At 37.9% G+C, this 24,876-nt stretch overlaps 2 protein-coding genes across 4 annotated transcripts in view; both read right to left on the reverse strand.

Moving 5' to 3' along the window:
* Positions 1-234: 234 nt before the first annotated feature.
* SORBS2 (sorbin and SH3 domain containing 2) overlaps positions 235-24,876 on the reverse strand; it is a gene marked incomplete at its 5' end in the record, with an annotated part of 206,853 nt that continues 182,211 nt past the window's right edge. For all 3 annotated transcript variants that reach the window (XM_082680301.1, XM_082680299.1, XM_082680300.1), the window contains 4 exons: positions 235-2,376; positions 4,484-4,590; positions 8,274-8,323; positions 24,178-24,381. In XM_082680301.1, the coding sequence (XP_082536427.1) occupies positions 2,315-2,376; positions 4,484-4,590; positions 8,274-8,323; positions 24,178-24,381 (423 nt within the window). In that variant the 3' untranslated portion in view covers positions 235-2,314. The remainder of the gene's footprint in view (positions 2,377-4,483; positions 4,591-8,273; positions 8,324-24,177; positions 24,382-24,876) is intronic.
* On the reverse strand, positions 18,238-22,840 carry LOC309838851 (uncharacterized protein; the record flags this gene model as incomplete). The annotated part of the gene is made up of 4 exons (XM_082680242.1): positions 18,238-18,417; positions 18,678-18,872; positions 20,607-21,377; positions 22,772-22,840. 4 exons carry the CDS (start codon positions 22,838-22,840, stop codon positions 18,238-18,240), a joined length of 1,215 nt encoding a protein of 404 aa, XP_082536368.1.

Genomic DNA, 24,876 nt, shown 5'->3' on the forward strand with positions numbered 1-24,876 from the left:
TGTGTTGTTTTAGCTGAAGAGCAATGTTTAACCAAGGAGTATTTAGCAAATGAGCTTTGGTGATGGGTTTAAAAAATATTTCTTCTCTGAGCTTATGCAAATGCATCTTTTCTCCATTTGTGTGTCAAGAGAACACAGAGCAAATGCATTTTCTCTGAGGTTTATCTAACCGATTGGGATAAAATACACAATTCATGTAAGGATAAATGTCAAGAAGAAGAACTGAAGTATACTTCCAAGCAAAATTTATTAGATGTCTATTCAAGAAAAACACAATGACCTTTGCTTGTAAGAATTCAAAGTCAATTACCTAAAAGCTAGGTATGAATATTTTTCCTTTTAAAATCAGATACAGAGAATAGAAACATTAATTTTTCTTAAATATGACAGGCAACAGATATTGAATTTTTTCTCATAAATGGCATCAAAGGTAATTTTTCATTTATCAGCAAAGCTGCATGCAGTTGACCTAATTTCAAACCCAAAGCCTTTAAAATATAAAGCTGGCTGTGAACTTGACAGTAATCAAGGTAGTAATCAAGGCTACTCAAAGATGTTTCTTTACCTTCTTTCTAATGAAATTCCTCTCTAATCGGTAGTTATATACATTTCAGTTTGGCTGCTAAGATGTTTTATGTTCATAAACTTTTGCAGAAGTGCTGTCTTACAGAATTGCACTGTCAAGGCATAATGATGATTTGTGGGAGATGTAAAGGGTAATCTGTTGAAAGTGTTTTAGCTTAGTTTAAAGGAAGGATAAAGACCAAATTAGGAAATTCCCCTGTTTTCTCAACAACTAAATAGTCCATACAAAAAATGAGCAAACATATGTACAAAATTCTAGAGTCTACATGCATTGTGAAAAGATCAACCACTGTTCACAGAAGAAATGCCATAAAAAGTTTTGTCTATAAGGTGCTCAGGATCCAAATATGAATAGTTCTTATGCAAAGTCATAAGAAATACAAAGCTAGTTCTCGGGGTATGTGTAATTCAGGCACTGTTAAGCACATTAAATCTTTCAGGTCCCAATATCATCTTCAAGGTTTCTACTGCAGGGCAGAAAATTTAACCTGAATGATTTAACATTGCTTCTAAAAAGTGCCTAATGTATTCTGAGGAAATATTTTACACACACTAGGAAAATCAGGCTCAACATATTCCTGTCCTCAAATGTAGCCAGGATTCTGAGTTCCAGAGAAGAAAAATAATTATCATAGTAAAAATAATTGTACTGATCATAATCCTTACTAAAACCAGCCTTAATACTTGTGATGCTTCTGAAGTACTCTATTTCTATAAAATAATATGTGAGATTCCTTTACATTTCCATAAATGTACAACATATCTTATGGATTGTCTGTTCTCATACAATCTCAAATGTGTATGTGTACACACAGTGAAATCTTACCTATGAATATTGCTTACAGATGCTTTCAAGTGTCTATGTTAGAATGATTCTTTGCACCTCTCACTAACACTGCTTTCATTTAACTTTTATCAGATAAATAAAACACTAAGAGCTCATTGTTCATGATGCTGATTATTACATTTTAATATAAAATAGCAATGCAACTTTACAACACAATCGTTTTCTGTAATCTAGCTAAACCTCTTATATTCTCCTGATTATTACCAAAGGCTCTTATTCACTTATTGTTTGCACTTCTAAAAAGTACAAAAAAAAAAAATCCTGCAGAAGACTCCTATTTGAAACTCACATTCAATTCAACAAAATCACACTCATTCGAATTAACTTTCCTACTCTCGCTTTAGATTCTGTAATCACTGTGCATATTACAACATATAAGTGCAGGCAAACAATAGCTGAAGTACAGTTGTCATATCGTGTAAACCAGGACACTAGGCAAACTCGTGAAAGGAAAATATACTGCCAAGCTAAGAAGGTGAAAATGCAAACCCCAGCAAGTAGTAATAAACAAGCTTCTGGTTGCCTGAGGGGAGAACATCTTTCAGAGTGGACAAGAGAGCCTCCTTGAGACACTTACTTTTTTGCCTCAACTACTCAACCGTTATTAAGTATAATGATTTTCTTTCTGCTGCCGCATATTGACTTTTCAAAGTTTAGAGCAGACGGCAGGAATATGCACTTTCACACCGAAGCAAATCCTCCAATCTCCCCACCGCAGCGGCAGTTCCATTGCTGGTGGTTTGGTGGCAGATGGAGATGGTGATGGTGGGTGACTTCTATTGGAAACCAGAAGGCATAACAGCAGGAGGCCTGTGGAGATCTTTCAGGCAAGGTTATGCAGATGTGGTGCTGAAATGCAGCATAAATAATGGGGAGAGTGATTCACAGCCTCTTGACATAGTTCCCGGGAAAAGTACCAAAGAATTTGGTTCTTCTTGAGGTTCCTGAAAATAGAAGTGATACATGAAAGAGGGGTAACAGCCATTAAATGTCAGTTCATCTATGTGGGCTTGAAAACTCACTAAGAGAGCAAGCCCTCAGGGTTTGGAAAAGAGAGAAAACTCACTTGAAGGGATAGGAAGACAAAGTAAGCAGTTTTATCTGTTTTGCCTGATGCCTCTGTTGCCTCTTGAGCTTAAATGCTGTGCTTCCATCACACCGGGCTGAACAGAAAGCTCAGCCTCTCAGTCTGAGGGGAGAGACAGTCTTGCTGAGGAGGTGGGCTTTTGTGTTTTTTTTTGCGATACGCGGGCCTCTCACTGCTGTGGCCTCTCCCGTTGCGGAGCACAGGCTCCGGACGCGCAGGCTCAGCGGCCATGGCTCACTGGACCGGCCCCTCCGCGGCCTGTGGGATCCTCCCGGACCGGGGCACGAATCGTGTCCCCTGCATCGGCAGGCGGACTCTCAACCACTGCGCCACCAGGGAAGCCCAGAGGTGGGCTTTTAAGTACAATGATACTCAAGTCTGATGAGGCTCCATTACCGAGGCTGCTAGACAGGAGTGAGGAGTGGAATAGGAAACGCAGCTGGGAAGTGACATTTTCAAATCCAATCTTCTCAGTTAGGATAAGGCTGGCCACGTGATAAGGTAGGCTGGAAAAGCACCACAGCAAGGCTTGGTTCTGGGAGCAGGACGTCTGTCACAGCTCCTCAGCACAGTGTAACGTGAAGGCTTTACTGGGGCTGCCATCACTCTCCAGTTTTATTATCTCATACAAGATCATGCTGAGCGCCACAGCATTCATTTACAAATAGCGCTGCCAGGGTCCTTAATAAAATATAGAAAATTTGAACTATTTACCAAGTCACTAAAGAAAAGAAAGATAGACCACTACTAGTGGGCGGGGGTTCTATCACTGGGCATGTTTCTAATATGAGGAGTAAAACCAAATGCATAAGCGGCCATCATTATGATCGCCTTTGGATTAGAATAACATGATTTCTTTGAAACTGTTTGGAAGAGCTAGTGCACTAAATTCGTCCTTATGATTTCCAGCTCACATAGAGCGAACAGGGTCTCTACACTTCCCTTTTGCATTTACTGTCCTGGTTTGATGACTGATTTTCTTTATCCCTGTGTAGGTAAGCCATTTTACCTTCTTCTAAATGGGGGATTAATATAAACAGAGGCAGAGGCTTGTGGCTGCTAATGTGGCCTTTGCTCTTATATTTCCCCACTGTTGGCCTGTCTACAGAAAGCCCTTATTCCCTCATCTTTTGTCTCCTCCATCCTCCTATGCCTCTGATTCCTCTTTACCTCTTTCCTCTGTGACTTAGTATATGATACTCTTGTCTACAAAATTTTTCTCAGAAAACCTCTAGTTTTCTTTTAAGACGGTAAGAATGGGATTGTTTTTTAAGTGGTGAGAATGGAACTTCTACTTGGACCACACATTAAAGCGAAGGTGAATCACTGGTGTTTTAGGGCACCTACAGCAGACCTAGTCATGGGTGAGTTGTTCATTTCATCTTGTTTTCTCAAATTAGATCCTCACTGCTGACGACTAACATTTACCACTCAACAAGGGTATTGGTATTTTGCATCTAGGGAGCAGTTTCGTTGTTTTTGTTCTTAGATCTCAGTCTTTCCTGGTTGGTGCTATTTAAAGAAATTTTCTTCTCTCAGTTGAACTGGAAATAAAACCAGCAGAAAATCACGTATACCTGAAGCAGTAAATACTAAACTATATTAAAAATGCAATTGCCGGGCTTCCCTGGTGGCGCAGTGGTTGAGAGTCCACCTGCCGATTCAGGGGACATGGGTTCGTGCCCCGGTCCGGGAGGATCCCACATGCCGTGGAGCGGCTGGGCCCGTGAGCCATGGCCGCTGAGCCTGCGCGTCCGGAGCCTGTGCTCCGTAACGGGAGAGGCCACAACAGTGAGAGGCCTGCGTACCGCAAAAAAAAAAAGTCATTGCCTTGAGATTACATAGTGCATATGGATGTGTGAAAGATCAAAGGCATTATGAAATCAAAGAAAGCTTGACTATCGCATCCAACCGTGCAAGGGAGCAAACATAAGCAAATTACAAAATGGCCAATGTACACATACCCACAAACCATCCATCATCACATTTTTCCATCACGTCAATGACATCACTTTCTCTGAGCTCCAGCTCGTCTTCATTCCTAGGAGTATAGTTATACAGAGCCTGAAACCTTAAACAGGACAAATGGACGCGTTAAACAAAATCTTTATGCCTCTGTGAAACTACAGAAGAGAGTATAATATTTATTTTACTTTTAACATTTCTATTCTTATTAACATTAATTAGGTAGTATAAGTCTTTGGTAAGCATGTAAAGTAAGTAGAAGTAGTTAGGCTTTCATGGGAATTAGACCACTCTAATAGCATTTCAAAACTCATAATGGGGAAAATTTATGGAAGATTCTAATATCCATAGTTGGATTAAAACATTTATAAATTGGACCTGCATTTCAATTGTCCAGTCATGGATAGCTATCATTTGGACATTAAATGATAGTACAGAATATAAAAGAAGTGATATGTGCATTATTCAGCTATATAAAAACAAGAAGGAATTACAGTTTTAATTAGCCATAATCAGAAGCAAGTAATTGCAGCTTGCAAGTGGAATTTTCAAAAGATTCTAAATTGAGATGCACAAAATGTCTCAGACACAACTTCTAAATCACTGTATGGGAATTACTATAACAGAGAAGTGTTCTTTGTTTTTGTTTTTTTTGTTTTTTTACCAGGAGGAATTCTTTAAAGCAGTTTAGTTTCATAGTTTGAATCAGTGTAAGTGGTGATCTCAAACAGCAGGTTAGGGACATACGTTCCTTTTTAAATGGGTCTCAGAGAAATTGTGTTCAATGTAAAAACTCTCAAAATAATCATATAAAAAAGAATTACTGATAGAATGCTGCCACTTTCTCTGTCTGAATTCTTTGAGAACACATATTTTGTTGACATTGATCAGTAGCAAACTCAGACATTGAATTTTTGGTAATAAAATAGCATGCATATTCATATGGACTGGCATTTTGGAAAGACACAAGTGCTAGCAGCTCGGGGTCAGGAAGCATTTGATATGCAGTGAACATGAAAACTTCATATTACCACTAAAATATTAGCAGTATGTGAGGGGGATTTTTTTTAAAAGTTAGTGAATTTGTTTCTGCCGTTCTTCATAACAGTTAATGTAATTCTGCCAATGTAAGAAAATAAGAACCACATTTCAGGGCACTGTGAATTTTTTCAAGCCAACTTTAAAAGGTTGATAATATTGGATACTGCTCAGGAACAAGAATGATTTATTTTGATTACTTCATTCAGTCAGAAAATCATACTTTGGTAGAACAAAACTATTCTATCATGTCACCTGAACTCAAACATCATGTGATACACTGGGGCCTCGGCTGCATTGGCTTCTCTCCCTGTCCTTGAACTTTTCACATTGGGGGGTCTGGATAAAGTTGGATTGGGGGAGGGTGTATTGGGGAAAGAGCTGATAAGATGTGGTGCCTATCAGCCTCTCCTAGAAACATTATCTTCCCTGGCCTGAGAGCAAAGCCTGAAATTCCAACGTTAGAGATTTCTTCCCCTGTTAATATTTTGTCCTCCTAGTAAACCTTTTTAACCACTTGAGCTTCTGAGGTCTTCTATGGAAAAAGGATTCTCTGATTGTGGGGAAGGACAAAGAAAGGTAGCCTGAATCCCAGAGCCATGTGGAAAACAGACAGGAAGGTCTTGAATACTGACATTCCTTAATTTGGATGTTTGCATGGGCCAACCCTGGTTGGAACAAATTATTCTGCTGTTTGATTTGAAGATGCTCAGGTGAAGGAATGGAGGAATATCTCTTGTCTATCCCTGGGGAAAGTTAATTTCACCATAGTTCCTTTTACAATCTCACATTTGAGGGAGATAGGCATTCCTGGGCTGTTAATTCCATGGATATACATTGCATCTCTCACTTTGGGAAACACTGATTCTCTGAGCTTTTCAGGCTTCAGCCTTCACCCAGGCACATCTCCAGCCACTTACAGAGACAGGCCTATTTAAGGCCACAAACCCCAGCTGCTTGAAGAATCTCAAGGTCCCAAGAGATTAAAAAAAAAAAAAAATTGGCATGAACTCCTTCACTTTGATATGATGAAAGCCACTATGCTTATCAGAGTTTACTTACCATTCTGGTTTAATTAGACCACCAAAAAAAAAAAAAAATTTGGAAGTTTCATGGAAACATAAACAAACCTTCTGGAAATCCTCCTGCCTCTGCTGGCTTTCAAAATCAGTATTGCACGACAGGAAATGCAGTCGAATTACAATAAAAAAAATGCTGTTTTGAAAGATGTGTTGGTGAGATGAATGATGGTGGTGGGGTTAGGATGCCTCAAAAAGAAATCTGTCTTTTAAATAGGAAATGCTCAACCAAACTTGAAGCTCTCTCTATAACTTGCAACTTCTTCTATAACATATTTTACCATACTTCTGAATTGCAGTGACATTATAACATTATGTTCCTATTTTCACTCAAAACCTATTTCTTAAATGAAAGAGATTAAGTGACACCCATCTAATTGGCATTGTGATCAAATAGAAATTTAATAAAGAATGTTTTATGTCCAAAGCAGGACACTGAAAATGCCTTTTTCCACCTGTGAGCTCATAAACACGAGGAAGCATTAACTTTGTGACATGAAACAGTGTGACATCACCTACATCTTAATTCATAAATTCATTAAAAGCTGCTGATATAATGTGTTGATAATGCAGTAAACCTAAGCAGCCTTGGGATTTACTTTTTGTGATGTGATCCCTTCATCATTTGTGTAAATAAGGAAACACAAACCTTTCGAGTTACAACTTATATTTAACATTTTTCCAAGTAAATGAAATTTTGAATTATTTGTACCTCCAAGCTATTTTTTCATAGTCTTTTCCTTAGCAAATAAAACCTTTCTGGCTGTACTCCGTGAGAGCCAGTTTCAGGTTAGAGATGGTTTCCGAGGAGCATGCTTTTAGCTGAGCACCAGGTCTGTGAGGAGTGAGGTCACCAGGCCCCCCTGGTTTGCTCTGCTCCGGGGGAGCAGAGCTTGGACAGTGGGCAGGAGGCACGCTGTGTGTGCTCAAGTCAGCCTGACGTGGTTTAGTCCTGTAAATGTTCCTTCCCAGTGTCTAGCTCTGCACTCAGAGTAGGCAACAGCCAACAGGAAGTGGATAACCTCTGAATATCTCTCATGGGCAAAATGGGGCAGAAGGAGACCCTAAAAGACAATGTGTGACACCTTCAGATTGATTCGACTTAGAAAGGAGAGGGAATTTGAAAGAAAGTGTGAAAAGGCATTTTCCTGGTCCTCTGGGTAGTGAACATCGTGTAACTGAATGACAGTGCATGTTTTAATACTGCCATTTCCAAAAGAATGGAACTTTGGAATTATGCTACTAACGTATCACTGTAGGTCTACTTTGACATTCTCCTGCTCTTCAAATATGTGTAAAAACAATGTTAGAACATTTTCAGTGTATCTTTAAGGCTGTAGTTACTAGAATCTACGTGGTGAGTAGAAAAGAGCGGGAGACAGATTCATGAATCTTAGGAATCACTGCAGCATTGGAAGGGTTTTTTCTTAGTGCATAAATCAAAGTCTTCTCTGCAAAATCACGGATTTTTTTTTCTTAAATTAGCTTCTGTTCTCTGTTGTGAAAGATGGAGACTATTGCAATTTCTCTTAATCTGGGAGATGTCATCTCATGTTAGTTACTCTGATCTCTTTCATTTGCAAAGTTGTACCATCCTCGCTTATGGTACATCAGTTGTCCATTTTGTGGGTCAAGGTTAGTCTCGAATTTAGAAGATAAGAAGAATACTTACGGTTCCCCCCCACCTTGAATGTTTTCATGAGTAAACACAGGACGCTGTGGCTGAAATGAAATGATTTTCAATGTAATCAATGCTTAAACTGGTACTAATTAAAAGATAATTTGGATAATGGCATGGCACTTTTCTTGACATTTAATATTTCCTGTTGTAAAAAACCAAGAGGAAGGGAAAAAAACCAAATAAAGGGTTTCTGCTGGATTAATAATTAAAATATTTTGAAAGGTGCTTTAAATTAAATTGAAATAACCAAGGTTCAAATGTTTTGAACATATCTGCAATCTTGTCTGCTCAAGCTTTAAGGAAGAGTCAGGGTTTAGTCCCATTGATTTTTCAAAGGCCAGGAACATGGCAAGAACATAGACACCAAATCACTAGACTGGGAAGTCTGGACACCTTCATACAACCTTATTCTTCAGCGTTTTCTCAAACAAGCAAAGAATAAACCACATTTAGTCTAACAGCAAAGTATCCACATTCATTCTAATATACTTTTCCTTCACAGACAACATTTTCACATACAGTACAGATAAACATGTCAAGAGGCAGACATGTCATGCTACATTTGAAGTTACACTCTCTGTTCTCAATGTGGAGGAAACACATGCATTTTTAAAAAGAGAAAACAGAGAGTATGAAATAGCATGTAACAAACAATATCCAGGTAACACGTAACATTTTACCTTAGAAGAGAAATATTGGTAGAAATTCCCAGTGCACTGAACTCTCAAAAGAGTTTCCTTTCTTTTTAAACTAAGCATCAAGACCAGTATCTGTAATAGATACTTATAATATTGGAAATGACAAGCCTTTGCGTCCCATATATCCACATAAAAATTGCAATGAATGAAAGTTCACACATTTCTTGAATATGTAAACACAATGTAGTTTATACCGACTACCTAAATGTTACCTTTTAAGGGGGGAAAAAAAGAATTTCAGTTCATTCATAACACACTTCAAAAGCATTCTCTTCTAAATGATGGCTGCATGGTAAAATGAGATAAACCAGAGTTTGCATGGCAAATTGCATGGCAATTGTAAGTGATTCTTTATTGATGACTGCATTCATTTTTAGATCCATGTCTTTAGACCTCAGGGCTAATTCCTGGATCCCGGAGTTAGGAATGGATTACTGAGAGGCTGGGAATTCCCCCTGCAGACTGTCCATAGAAACCCCATTGGTCCAAGAACGGAGGGGGACTCTGGGGCTCCTCTGAGTCTTCGAGTCTACAATCTGCTCCCTTCCTGCGTTCTTTATCCACTCCCTTCCCATCCAAGCTGTCTATCTAGCATAGTAGACTAGGTGCTTACTACTAAAACTTTAAGCTTTCAGTTAATAGTAATTGGAAATGTTTACGAACAGTATTCTTAGAAATTTCACTCAACAGTCTGTGCATGGAATATATAAGCATAAGATTAAAGAGTGGATAAAAATTATCAGACACATGTATGACTTAAGAGTATAATACTTACCCTATAAATCAACATAAAATAACTAACAATGTATCTGTTATTAGAATTATAACATATACTATTTTAAGAATGATTAAGACTAAACCATTTTCCAGCCATTTTTAAGGTCATTTAATTCAACATATTATTGAAATCAGTTTAAATGTATGAAGAGGTAAAATAAGTCATTCATAAGCCTATATCCTATTACCTTTCTACAGGTTCTCATCCAGTCATATATATATGATGTATGTCATATATATCTTATATATATGTTTATGCAGAAATAAGATTTGTATATATCAATTGCTATTAATATTTTGTAATTATTTCCAGTTTCCTTTTCTCAGTCTTCCTTTTCATTTTAAATCACTGCAGAATATTATTCCCTTACATATCTGTCTATACCTTTTTTGGTTGTCTTAACCATTTCTCTCTCTCTTTTGTTTTTGAAGTTCAGATTGATCTCGCCCTTTTCACTATCATAAATAACAATACCATACAATTTTTATACAAAGAACTATTTTCTTGTTTTGAACTATCTCTTAGGACACATTTCCAGGAGTAAAATTTCGGGCCAAAGATTATGCATTGAAGCCACACGATATTAAAAATGCTGGTGTTAGTTACTCAAACACACTATATTTAAAAACGCAATTAAAAAAATCGAAAATGCCATGTTTTGAATCACATACCAAGATAGCAATGGTTCTCTCACAAAAACAATCATAGAGCAGTTTACAGTGCACAACAAAGTTATAAATAAGGAAATATTATTTGTTCTTGTCTTAAGAGAAAATCTTTTGTAAAATATATTTCATTGTGCTCTAAAAATGGCATGCCTATTTCCACATATTTAAGCCATTCTAATATTTTTGAGTTGAGTAGAAGTTTCACTTTGATATCACGGCATCCAGTGCTTGGTAAAACTGGCTGGTCTAATTTCATTGCTCCCTTACGTTAAAATGTGAATGCAACTTTCAGGATTAAACTGTTCATTAACGTAAAACAATCTACTTATAAAATCCGTATAGCACCTTTCCGTTATTGTGATTACAATTCCCCTGGTTTAATTCCTTTAATTCAACTCATCTCATAAATCATTTCAATGAACCATCTCTGTGGCAATTATGAAAATTGGGCTATTGCCAGAAGTATGTGGCTTCGTTAATTCTACAGGCCTCTAAGTCTTAAGAACTTGTGTTCCTGGGTGTGTCAGCCAGTAACATCCTTGTTTTTACTCATCTTTCTCAATACTTCCTTCATATCCTTTAAAAGGATCTACCCCCACTGTTTTGTTTTTTCTGAATCACTGGTTTTCTATACTGTTCACATACTGAGGCTAGGATTTATCACAGCTTTTATTAGCAGAGAAGTTGTGTATCTATTATAATGGTGACTTTTAGAACTTTCCTGAGGTTACTTTTGATAGGAATCATCTCCATGTGAATATGGATAGCTAGGAGGCAGTTTTAAGGAAAGATGACCAGTTACAGCAACTGAAATAATTTATTTTAAAAGTCTTTGGGGACTTCCCTAATGGTGCAGTGGTTAAGAATCCACCTGCCAATGCAGAGGACACGGGTTTGATCCCTGGTCCGGGAAGATCCCACATGCTGAGGAGCAACTAAGCCCGTGTGCCACAACTACTGAGCCTGCGCTCTAGAGCATGCGAGCCACAACTACTGAGCCCACGCGCCACAACTACTGAAGCCCGCGCGCCTAGAGCCCATGCTCCGCAACAAGAGAAGCCACTGCAATGAGAAGCCTGCGCACCGCAAGGAAGAGTAGCCCCCACTTGCTGCAACTAGAGAAAGCCTGTGCGCAGCAACGAAGACCCAACGCAGCCAAAAATAAATTAATTAATTAGATAAATAAATTTATATTAAAAAATAGTCTTTGGTCAATAGAGGAATAAGCAGCACAGATACTTATGAGGGCATGTTTGTGTCTCTCCAGTGTTGGCGATGACTAACTATATGACCTTGGATATGCACCTCAGCTTCCTTATCTCTAAAATCAAGGAGGTGGACAAGTTGATGGTTTAGATCTTGTCCGCCTCAGGGAATCCATAAAGGAATCCACGTTTCCACAGATATATTTCCTCTGATACTCATTCAGTTGTCAGAGAGCTATGACAACTGGTTTTGGTTAATTCCCAAGTGTCTCAGTCATGTAAAAACAATTAATTTTAAAACAATAATTAAACTTCATTTTTCAGATCAGTAAACCAAAACCCAAAGATAATTTCTTAATATCACAAATAAGCAAGAAGAAGGAACAGAACTACAATTCTGACTCTCACTCTTTATTGCATAAAAGCTTACTATGATGGAATAGATAGCACAGGCTTTTTAAAATCAACACCTTAATTTTTTTCCTTTAGGCAAGTGTTTATGTTCTGTATGGATACCCAAACAAATTGTCGTAGAAGGTTGTCTTTTGCCTTTCCCCCTCCTTATAACTGGGCACAAACCCTGGGGCAAAGACCTGTGAGGTATCTGCACTCTTTTGCCACCTAATGGTGAGTAATGGCAGCAACATGTTAAAAGTTGTTTTGCCTTTGGACAGCTCTCACCAAGTTGCTTCAGCCTGGATTCATTTTGAAAGGATATTTTAAAGACCACAGAGCGATGTGGAATAGATATTCATCTGTTTTTCTGACCATGTTATTCCTATCCCACGTTTTAAATTCTTGAGAAAGGATCAGTCTTTAGCCACCAGTATTTTTGGTCTGTGTTCATTTGTATTTTCACTATCTGCTCAGGCATTTCTATTACTCATAACTTCTTAGCGGTTTTGTGATAAATATAGAAGATACATGAGTGACATTCAAGAAGCTCATATGAGCTGTGAGTTTAAAAAGATGATTTTGAAGTTAACAGATTGCAGTCACTGTGCTGGAAATTTTAAGCGAGAATTATGTCATATTTATATTTCCTTAATGAGTCTTAAGAGCACAATAAAAATGAGAAAACCCAATGAAACATGCTGTTTTTATAGAATCCTAAATATTTAGCTTTTTCCTTGGCAATGCAACAATCTTTTTTTCTCTTTTAGTGTAGCTGTTTTTTAGTGTTGTCAAAAGCAGATACAAATGAGACAGGTTTTAAACACATGCTAATTTTCAAAGCCAGAACCAATCACAAGCCACTGCTCATAAGAAAGTTGGTTTGAAATATCCTAGAACCTTAGGTATCAGTAAAATATATACTTTTCTAGCTGAGATAGTAAGGCACAGTCTATCCTAAACCTACCTTCTTACCTGTGCTTCTGCAGAGGCATCTGGAGGATTAGCTATATCTAGTACTAGGTAATTCTTAGGTGAGGATTGACCATTACTTTAAATACTAATGTGGGAAAATCTTTGAAAGAGCTATTAGCAGTTCTAGAGTTCTTATTTTTTTTTCCCAGAAAATGTTAGGTGTGGTACTTGCCAACCAGAATTAGATGAAATTCTCTTAATAACAAACAGTACCATGTTTATGTTTCTAGGCGTATTTTTCTTTCTTACCTTATACAATTATTTTAAATATTTAAATTATTTTTTAAATTGTGAAAACACAACTTTGCCTAAATTAGAGAATATAGAATATTTGTGTTCCACACAAACACATATAATAGAACATATAAGTACATAATGTAAAAATCTGACAAAGAACAAAACTTATGGTGACCCAAAGCATACCATCTCATTGACCCATGGGAATTTATGGATGGGCCATATTAATTTTGGAAAAGTTTTCTTTTTTGGCTCTGGAAAGCCCTTCTGTGAGAATCTCTCCCAATCAACATTCCTCATTCTCTATGGCAACACAAATCTCTGCCTCAGAAACAAAATCAGGTCTTATTAGGCAAGGCAAAAAGCACAAAAATGGCCTAAATACAGAGAAGTATCTACATTTCTTAAAAACGGAAAAGGAAATCTGTCATCAAGTCCTTAAAAGCTTGCAGAACCATAATCATGTAATGGAGCATGTAAGATTAAACCAGCGGCCATCAAAATAGAAATGGGAAAGGACCGATTCAGGCAGAGATGAAAATTCTCAAACTCCTCAGCTGCCGTCCTCAGTATTAATGGTACCAATTAGAATCCATTCATTTTCCAGGGCTGTCGATGCCATAGAACTAAGTAGTCAAAGGGAAAGTAATCTGACCTTTAAGTTCAATCAGAGCTGTCAAGAGACTGGGAGCCCCTGGAGTCCAGAGAAGCAGAGTTGGCTTGAAAGGGTCATGGAGTAAATGTGGCACGTGTCAGCAGAGCAACAAGATATTTTACAACAAGGGCCATGGGTTAAAAGAAATCCACATAAACTGAACGACACAGAAGCAAGCATCCCTGGAAGGGTGTGAGTTCAGTATATGATTGGCAGCAGCTTTATTCTTTGCACTAGAACTAGTGATGGGAAAGCAGTGATTTACATGAGATGGATGTGGAAGACAACATATACCACACCCTTATTTGTACAGAGGAGAATTGGGGCATGTCTTTTGTCACTTTTGGAAAGCTTACGCACACACATAAAGGAGAAGCTCATTGCCCAGAGACTCAGGATAGGATTTTCGTGTTGATCTGACTTCATAGCTGCTCATCATCATCAGAAAGGTCATTTCCTTTCAAGGGTACCTCCAGCCCTACTTCATTGGCAAAGCACAGCAATGACAACTAAGGAAGAGCCAGCCCACTGACGGCGGAGGGGTGGCCAGGGTGCCTGGCTCAAGGTGGGGCATCTGATCCTACCCTGTGGGAACCGCTGAGCCCTCTGACTGGTGAACTGCAGGATCTCCAGGACATCACTGGGCTACGCGGAGGCTTACCCAAGACAAGTAGATCGCTTTTTAAATCAGCCTGGAAAAGCCGTAAGAAGTTAATTAGTTCTCATCTTCATTACCCAGCCTTCAGAGGAGCTTTCCTGTTTTTTTTTTTTCCATGCACACACAGCATGCCAAACTCCCGAATGAGAGCAGAGCAGGAAGGGTTAACAGTCTGCAGACAGCTCTTCTGGCGGCCCAGAGTTTTCACAGCACAGGCATCAGTCGCTGCTTTACTAGGGAACTCACAGGCAGAGCAGAGAGAGATTTATAGAGGGAAGTTGGTATAGGGAAGATGTTTGAATGCAGTGTAGATGGCTAAGAACACTTACAAGAAAATTTATGTCTTTAATAGAATGCTTAACAATTGGTTTCAAGATACTCTCAGATCTGACCTGTTTTCTTCGTGTTTATTTGAATAGATGCAAGGTAAGAGCCAGGGAAATTCTGCTTCATATCCATCAAATTTCATAGACAGTGTCAATCATTTGTCACAGGTAAATTTTCTAATAAAACACATACAAAGAAAATATGGGGAATTCCCTGGCGGTCCAGTGGTTAGGACTCTGCGCTTTCACTGCTGAGGGCCCAAGTTCAGACCCTGGTTGGGGAACTAAGATCCCACAAACCTTGCAGCATGGCCAAAAAAAAAAAAGGCTTTTCTGGGGGAAATTGTGAAATACTGTTTAATTAAATACAGAATATTGTTCTAACTCCAAGCACCTTGTGACTACTTTGGTGTTCTTTCAAAGTAAGATTTTTAATATGACAGTGAGTAAACTAACCTTTCTTGTGTGTATGTTTTATTTTCTGTCCATTCATGGACAAGACCTAGCAATGTACTGTCTAGTATTTGATTTGGCTTATGGGAACTTTAGCAGGACTAATGGACTTTTTTTTTTTTTTTTTTTTTTGCGGTACGCGGACCTCTCACTGTCGTGGCCTCTCCCGTTGCGGAGCACAGGCTCCGGAAGCGCAGGCTCAGCGGCCATGGCTCACGGGCCCAGCCGCTCTGCGGCATGTGGGATCTTCCCGGACCGGGGCACGAACCTGTGTCCCCTGCATCGGCAGGCAGACTCTCAACCACTGCGCCACCAGGGAAGCCCGACTAATGGACTTTTAAATAAAAGCATGTGCTTTTCTCAACTCTCATTTAGGAAAAAGTTCATAATAATTAGTAATGATTGACCTCATATCTTCAGTCTCTGGGGATGAAATGCATCAGGCATTTTTCTTTAAGGCTTGTGGCAGAGAATGCTTCATGTTCTCCAATATCCATTCTCTTCTTTGTCATCCCAGTAACAGAATCCCAAATGTTAGGTAGGCACACGGCCATTCTTAATAAGGTCTATTTTCCAAACTTCCTTGTATCTAGATGTGCTTATGTGGTAAGTTCTGACAGATGGGATATGTGCGGTTTCTGGAAAATGCCCTTCAAGGAAGAAGACATAAGCTTCCCTCCCCTTTTTTCCTTCCTGCTGGCTGGAATGAGAAAGGGACTGCTGGAGCTGCTGCAGCCACTTTGGACCATGCAGTGGAAGCTTTTCATTGAGCATGGTGATGTGCCAAAATAAAATGGAATCTCCTGGGATCCCTGATGACTGTATAGCCACATACCAACCCTGGATACCCTACATTTATGCATAAGAAATATATATTTCTACCTTGTTTAAGCTCTAATTATTTTGAGTCTTCTGGCACTGCAGCTGCCCCAATCTTGACTAATACAAGGGTTCTATAAACATCAAGACTCATAGAGAAAAAAAAGTAGCTGTTGGAATGACGTGGATAAACAACTGGAAAGATCATTTGAACATATTAGGAAGAATCAGGGCTTAATTTCATGTTGGAAACTATGCTCAAGGGTATTACCTTCCAGTGGGATGGCTCTAGGGTGAGGAGACTTCCTTCTGGGACCATAATAACTGAGTTCCTTGGAAGAAACCCAAGAAAGAGTCTTTCTCTCTGTTCACAAAGCGCTTCCACTGCAGCTTGAGTCCACATTGCTGCAAGACTCTTTTACAGAATATTCTTAGATGGAACTTGAAGCTCAGCTTACAGCAAAGCTGAGGATTATAATAATTTGTATTATGAAAAACCAATATTTAAAAGATGCTCAAAGACTAGAGAAAATATTGGATTCTGATTTATATATCAAACTCATAATTTATATGTACATTTCAGTCTTCCATCATCTATAAAGTCGTGGTAACTTTTACTTCCATGGAAGATTTTGGATTGCATATGACAGACTTACATTATCTCAGAAAATACTTTAAAAGAACAAAATTGCATTAAATTAACATGAGTTAAGTAAAACAATGGCTGATAGGGGTTGATAACATTGTTGTAATGATTTCATGCATACTATACTATGCCTATTAAAGCATTATTAAAATTTTATTTTCTTTTTGCTTTTAGTGCTAGGTTACTTTCCTTCTTTGTAATGAGCAAAATTTCTAACATTCTTGAAATGAGAGAAATAGGAAGCCTTCTTAAAGGATTCACATCAGTTTGTTACTGTGTCAGATGTGGATTAAACTATAATAATGGCCTAAAATTTGTAGTTGATGCAATTTGTATGTATACTTACAAGCATAACTTCAGTCAACTTATATTCTTTCTATGAGTAAAAAATAGATTTATAAGGTTTTCAGAAAAAGTGGGGGATTAAAATGAACATTCGCTCTCAAATATGAGATAAAAAAGAGAAAAAACTTCATTTTTCTGGAGTTGGTTATTTGATGTGGTTATTAAAGTATTCTTTTAAAACATGGTTACTGTGAATATCTCCATTCTCTCATACCATTCTGGGAACAACGGAAACATACAGAATGTATGAGATGAGCTTGGTTCTTGCAGGAGAATCAACCTGTTGAAGTTCTGGTTTTGTCCTTGACACTACAGTGGTGTGTTCCATGTCTCTACATTTGAGAAGGCCGATTCTCAAGTTACTTGCCCACTTATTGACTGAGCTTAAAGGCTGAAGAACAAGTTAGGGAAAGGCAAGGAATAAATATTTTGACCTTAAAAGAGAACCACAGAGAGAGAAAAAAAAGGCAAATTCTTAGACTCAGACATTTTCTAAAGAATTATTATTATTTAAAAAATTTCCTAATTATTTCCTGCCAGCTAAGATAAAAACCTCAAAGGGCAAAGAGCAATATGTCTTTAAAATATACTACATTTTTTTCAAAGATTCCTTTCCTACGTAAGATAAAATTCACGTAGATGGACTATTTCAGTGGATAGATTTGGTGATGGGGGTTTGGAAGATTGCATAAATGGCATTTCTCAGGTGTTGGTGCTTCCTAGTTCAAAAACATGACTCTACCAGAGCCTTCGTTTTGTATTGTTTTTTGACTTATGTGCAGAGGCTCTCATTTCAGGTGGAGAAGATTGAGTGTGAGGTTGAGTCATTATTTGAAGTCCTTTTGTCTAAAGGAAAAGGTTTCAGGATCATTCTGGACATAGAAGTAAAACTTTTCTGAGATGGATTAATTTCATGCTGTGGTTGTCACTGCATCTCTTTCCAAGGCCAGTCATTAACTTTGTTAAAAATCTTTTATCATGGTATCCTAAGAGGGAGTTAAATACCAGCAAAGCTGCCAGCCAGCCAACAAGTCTCAGAGATGGATCTTTGTTAACTGCTACAAAAGAAGCCTCCTTTCCACATCCTCATTAATTTACTTCAATTTTGTGGAAGAACAACGCTCAAGACAGTGCCAAAGATCATCCAGCCCTTAGGCTCTTCTGAACCTGCTGATTGGTTGGGGAACTTGGGAGGCAATGAGCCCACTAAGAAGTGACAGAGAGTGACAGGCACAAAGCTGACCCCTTTGAATGGGATGGTTCTCCTGCTGACCCTCAACTTAAAAAAAAAAAATCTAATAATCGCTTTTTATTCTTGTATGAAGTTTAGTTTGTTCTTCTCCTCAATCTAAGTCTAGCTGCTATGCAAATATATCTTTCAAATTTTTGGACAGAGGCCATGCTAATGATGTTAAAAGTTAGCAACCAATATCGAATGGCTTTTTAGATCTTGTGAGATGGCACCAACCTAAAGACGCACATCTAATTAATTAAGTTCATTGAAAGACATGCAATAAACCACACTCAAGATGCAGTTACCTTTAATTTTGGTGAGCTTATCTCCTGTTGATAAGAGTATTTAGGGAGGAGCGGAGATGAGTAGGGCTGGGTAGGCTGAGAAAGTGTGGGGACCAGGTCAGAGGCAGTGGCCAAGGAGGAATGAGAGGGAAGGGAGGAAAGCAGACAGCTGGGAAAGGATGTAGATGTTCTATCTCCCGAAGAAAGTGAAGATGGCTTAAATATTGAGGAAAGACAAGGTGCAATTATGCTTGTGTCCAGCATGAGGTCACATGCTTTTTAGAGAATACCCCCCACAGCTAAATAATTTTAAAGTTACCAGATACCCTGGGGCGTGTGACATTTATGACAAATTCTTCCTTTGAAAGCACTAACTGTTTCTTCTGCATTTGATTCAAAATTCCCAGTGGCTATGATCAGTTTCACTTTTTTCTGATATGAGCGGCTGGAGATAAGAACCCCCATAATCTACAGTTGTATAACGTAATTTGTGGGATGGGTCCTTCTAAACACTGAGGAAGAAAGCATAAAACCCTGCAATGACTCTTTGTAACTTGCTTGTGAAGTAGATCATAATTTATAGTCAGTTTGCTGCAAAGCTAGGGAAGTTACGACCTCTGTCTGTGCGTGTGCGTGCATGGTGGGAACTGGCTGTGAAACTCACCCCCTGAGCACCACGCTGTGGGTGCTGCCTGCAGCCAGCAGTAGCAGTTCCTGGGAACCAAGCCACATGTCTAACCACATCTTAAACTTGATTAAATTGAAGGGGAAATTAGTTATTTAAGTAATTGACTTAGAAATCTGTTTGACTTACTGCAATGAATGAATGATCTCTATTACTAAGCAGTGTGTTTATTTTATACGAATGCAGACATGGCTCCCTTCTTTGTCCAGATGACATTTTCTCACCTGGTTAGGGAACGGCCAAGACTCAGGGTTTTGTGGGTGTCTGGTGGCCTAATGGGCACTCACCATGATTTAATCCCAAGAATACCCCATATAGACCAAATGCCTCTACATTTGTTATTGGTAAGATCTTAATTGGAAATTATGGGGTTTTAAAACTGATTTTCATTTTTAAAGATTTCTAAATAGAGGAGCCATGGGGGAAAGTGACTTGCTTAGTGGCATAATATGAATCATGAATTTTGTTCCATAATTTCAATATTTGCCAGTAATCATATTTGCTTTTTAATTCACAGATTAAATATTTGAGACATCAAGTTTTGTTTTTGTCTTTTTTGAAAGAGAGAAGCTTACAAGCTAAAGATTTAGAGCATTTCCCTCTTAACTGATTAAAATTATTGCCCAGGGTTCCTTGTTTGTAAGGTGAATATGTAGGACTCAACTCTTAGGTCGTCACCAACTTAAAGCAGTTACCTCTTCAGAAAGAGTGGAAAGGGAACTGCAGTATATTTTTCTTTTTTGTTTTCTTTTCTTTCTCTTTCTCTTTCTTTCTTCCCTTCTTTTTCAAACTGCTACTGCTACAAAGATATGGTGTATAGTTTTCTCACCCTGGAGGTGAACTAATCTCTCTGTGTAGCAATTTCCTCATCCCGAAAGTGGGAATAATAATATAACCCACCCCACTGAGCTTTGAAAAGTAAAGATGTAGCATTCTTAGAAAGCTGCCTGACACTCAGTAAGAGCTCAACTATTAGCTATTATTATGAATATTAAAATTAGAAAGACTTTAAATTACAAAAATCTTTAAATATGGATTTATAGTAATAAATAAATAATGTAATAATATCACATATTTACATCATCTTGTTAAAATTTGGTGTGTTTCTATCCATCCCTCCATCCCTACCTCATATAGTGCTGTGTTTCTTGCATCGAAACCTTCCAAGACAGTGTCAAAATTGATGTTTATTAATATGGTTAACTGTACTAGCTAACCGTAGTAAGACTGGTTAGTTCTTCAGGAATTAGGCAAAATTAGAGTACCTCTTCACTGGGTTTTGCTGCATCGCTGTCTTCCTTAGGACTCCTAGGGTCTGTGGGCATTGCTATTGGAAATTTTAAGCGGTCAGCTTCCCTCTCTTCTTCCTCCTCTATGTGCAGGAGTGGTGTCACCTCTGTGCCATCGTGGCCACACCACAAGGCATCTGGTTCTTGAGATTCTGGCCCTCTTCGGATACCTGCCAAGACCCCCTCATAGATTTCCTCATCTTCTTCTCCAATGACGGGGAGGGTTTGGGGCAAGGGACCCACACTAGCGTGTGCAGAGGTCACGAACTTATCACCTAGGACCTCAGGTACTTTTTCAGGGCCTGCAGAACCCTTCCTCATTGTCAGATCTGCAAAATGGTTTTGAGGTGTCTTTCTGGAATCCTGAAGTGGCGCTGCCCCAGGGGGCTGGGCTGCAGCTGAGGTCGCACCCAGGCGGGGGAGAGGTAGCAGCGAGGAGGGTGGCTTGGCAGGTGCAGACGCTGGCGGCAATGGGAGGACAACAGAGGGGTCCTCCTTAATTTCAAGGGTGGTCTCCTCTGGGGTATTTGGTTTGGCTTGGTCAGCAGGTAAAACTAAAGCACCAAGCTTCTCTAATTCGTCCAAGAAGTTGTCCAGAAAAGGAGGTAGTGTTGGGGCCAAAGGCTTTACCAGTGGACACTTGGCTGTCAGGGACAGCCACCCCGGGGTGATTCCCTGGAGAGCTCCTTTATCTGGGCCACATGAAGCTTTGTGCAAGGGAGGGGGGACTGGTTCGCTGGAAGCCAACTTAGAAACGAGCAGGATATATGAAGTTAAAAAAACATGAAAATAATAATAATGCATTAAAACACAGAGACAGAGAAATGCAGAAAGGTATGATGGTGAATATAAAAAATATTTTATGCTATGGTCTATATTTGCTTATAGTTTTTGAATTTAAATACATAAAATAATTAGTATGTTAATTAAAGATTTATCTGAATACTTTATACTAGTATTTGGAAAAGGTCTATTAAATGTCAAATGACACGATAAAGCTGTCATAGAGATTATAAGAACAGACAGCAAAATCTTTAGAGATTTAATTTACTAGACTACTTCTTTCAAAGCAGGTTTCCAGATATTGATTAAATGTAAATGACTCTGAAATAATGTTAATGTAGAATGAAAACCAATAGTGAAGCCTTTTTTATTCCCAGAATCTGTTTAGTGTTCTTTCTTCCTGTGCCAAATCTTTTGAACCTTCATCATTTTCTCACTTGGGTTTGTGAGGTGATTATAACATACGGCATAAAATATTTTTACATCATTATATGTTAACACATTTCTAAATGAATAAGTTCTGAGAGATATTTTTTAAGAACAGAAACCCATGATCAAAACGAGACTGAACTTACATAACTGCTATTTCAAAGTTTTAAAAAATCCAAAGTAACTGTTGACATAGAAAGGGAGCATATGATGCGAACAGGAATAAACTTCTGCTAGGACTTCCATTCTTTTTTTCAAAAGCTGGACATTTTATATAATCTAGTGGAGGTCTAATTTATGAAGCTTAATCTCCTGAAGTAAAAAAATACTTCTGTATATCAATATTATCACTATATTTTGGATACATTGAACAAAACAGAATTTTTTATGTAAATTCATTAAAAGTTGTTCTAGAAGTGTTGCCTAGAAACATTCTAATACATTTATGTATTGTTTTTGGACTAGGAAGAATGCTATATGCTACACATATGAAGGCCTTGAGAGAGGCTGGTGGAAGACATTTTACTTTGGTTCTTTCCAGGTCGATGATTTGGGTTTGGAAAGAAAAAATCTTCAAGAAAGACTGCACTTGCTGGTTGACTGTTTAGGCTGACACGTCACTGGTGCACTCAGTACTCTTGGTCCTTGGGCCTTAGTATGGATCAGTGCACAGTGCACTCTCCACTTAACTTTTGACTTCTGTCCTATGATAGGAATGGGGCTTTAATAGAATTTATTTAGAGTTTTTAAAAACAGAAATGTGATGCCGTGTCACCATGGGGTGGGATAAATGAGATTAAATGTCACAAAACATTTGTGAGCATCCTTACAGAAGATTCAAGACTAAAGGCTACATAGCACCTTTAGTGCTAGGAACATTATGTGGCTGAGGAGGAAAGGTCTTTAAATTCCATTATCGTCATGGCTACTGCTATCCCATTACTACCTGCTGCTACTACTACTCCAGCTCCATGACCGCCACAGTCACGAATATACATGTTAATGGGTTCAAAGTGCTTAGCCTTACCGTGGACTTGCTTCTACTGAAAGTTAAATTAAGTATCCCGAGATACCTATATCACAAAAATATACCTATAATACAAACATCATATAATTATCTTTTCTTCCAAAAGCATTAGAATTGGATTCTACTATATTAAAGGCAGAAATATCAGAAATAACATCAACTTACATTTGAGTCCCTCCTAAAATAAAGATAGTATGTCAAGAAATGTGATTTGAGTATGTCCAAGAGTGATTCATAAATCACAATGAATTCCCTCCTCTATTTATAAATATCAGTCAGAAAATAGGATATTTAACGTTTAGTATATTTTGGGTATCATGGTTTAAAAGTACATTACAGTTCTTTTTCTGAAAATGATTCAGTTCAAAACTACTGAGAAGTTCCCTTCACTTAGCCAGTGACATCATAGTATACATTACCAGTTGGTAAAACCATTAAATATTTTTCAAAATTTATGAAAGTAAGCTTTTCAACGTATTTTTCCCCAGCAGTGAGAATAAAACAATAATTAGTTATTAGTGAAATTTGTACATTTCTCAATTTATAAAATGTAAAATCTGGTATTCTAGGAGAAAACTTAGGTAACTGAAAATACGTTTAAATCATATTCTCAGCAAAGATTAAAACATTGTGATCTAAAATATTACATTGCCAATATTATGACATCATGTAAGAATTTCTTATATTTTAAATAAGCCTTTGTAGATACACACTTATTCTTTCTTATAAACTATTATTTGAAAGTACAGTCGCTTTGAAATTTATCTGGTAGTTCTTTTAAGATGACTGAATGGTGGATAAGACAAAGATATGGATGAAGATTCTTTTCTTACTAGCAGTAGGAACTACTGAAGGAAGGATGTTGCTCTAAATGCTGAGCTCTGCTAGTGAAGTAAATGTACTAAAGAAGATTCTGGAAAATTTTATAACCAATCAAACAAAATTGGAAAGTACCAGACTGTTCCATTATCCAATGATAAAGGATTGAGAGTAATTGCTCAGCAACCCAGTCTTCAAAGAAAAGTAGAATAAATAAAATGCCTAGCCTTAGCCCTTTAAAAGAAAATGCTTCTCTTAAGATAGTAGATTCTTTATGTAGTTTCCCTTTATGTAGCTTAAACCTTTATGCCAGCACCCATAGGAAAAATTAAATTATATTGATTTGACCTGGCACTTAGAAACATAACATGTAAATCTTTTGCTTTGCCATAGATATGATGTTGTAATCTAATGTCCTAAAATCATGTACCGAGTATGTTACTCTGAGCTCCCAAATATTATACTTAATATGCTAGAATGTTTTCTTACCTTATTTGAACTTAAGCTGTGGATTCTATCACTAGAATAGCTGTGGGGTATTGGAGGGTCAGGGTAATCCTCAGCACCTTTGGTTGTATTCTTCTTGATGACTTCTACATAGGAAACAGGGAAGATGCCTTGTCTGTTGGTTCCTGGAATTTTACCTTCATACCAGTTTTGATCAACTCTTTTAAGAAGAATAATTCTATCTCCCTGTAATGAATATTAGGAAAATGCATTAGAAATAGAGATGTGATAACATAAAAATTATAATTGTCAATGTTTTCTAATAAACAATAGTTTTCCATCTGGGAAAGCCTTATACTTCCAGTGTTTTGTTTTCGTTATGAGAATGCAACTAAAGCCTCAGAGCTTACTCCCAAATTATGGCTTATCAACATATATGCGGTTTAATCATCCATTCACAACATTAGAATCTTTCCTAAGGATATTTGGCCTTATACATGTTCATATTGGTACTGTGGGAAATGACATGTGTAAGTTATTTCAAAAAGCACAGTAGTTTAACCTGCAATGTGTCGATGACAGTACCATCATCTGATCACTGACAGATTCAAGGGAATGACCTTATGTAGGAAGAGCTTCAGAAAGTGCACTATAGCTTGCTGTGATGGTGTATCTGAAATGAGTTCTAGAAGTCAACCCCTGGAAGGGATGAAGTTAGATAGCACAATGTTCTTCTTCTTT

Source organism: Grampus griseus (assembly GCF_964374135.1).
Source record: "Grampus griseus genome assembly, chromosome: 21".
NCBI lineage: Eukaryota > Metazoa > Chordata > Mammalia > Artiodactyla > Delphinidae > Grampus > Grampus griseus.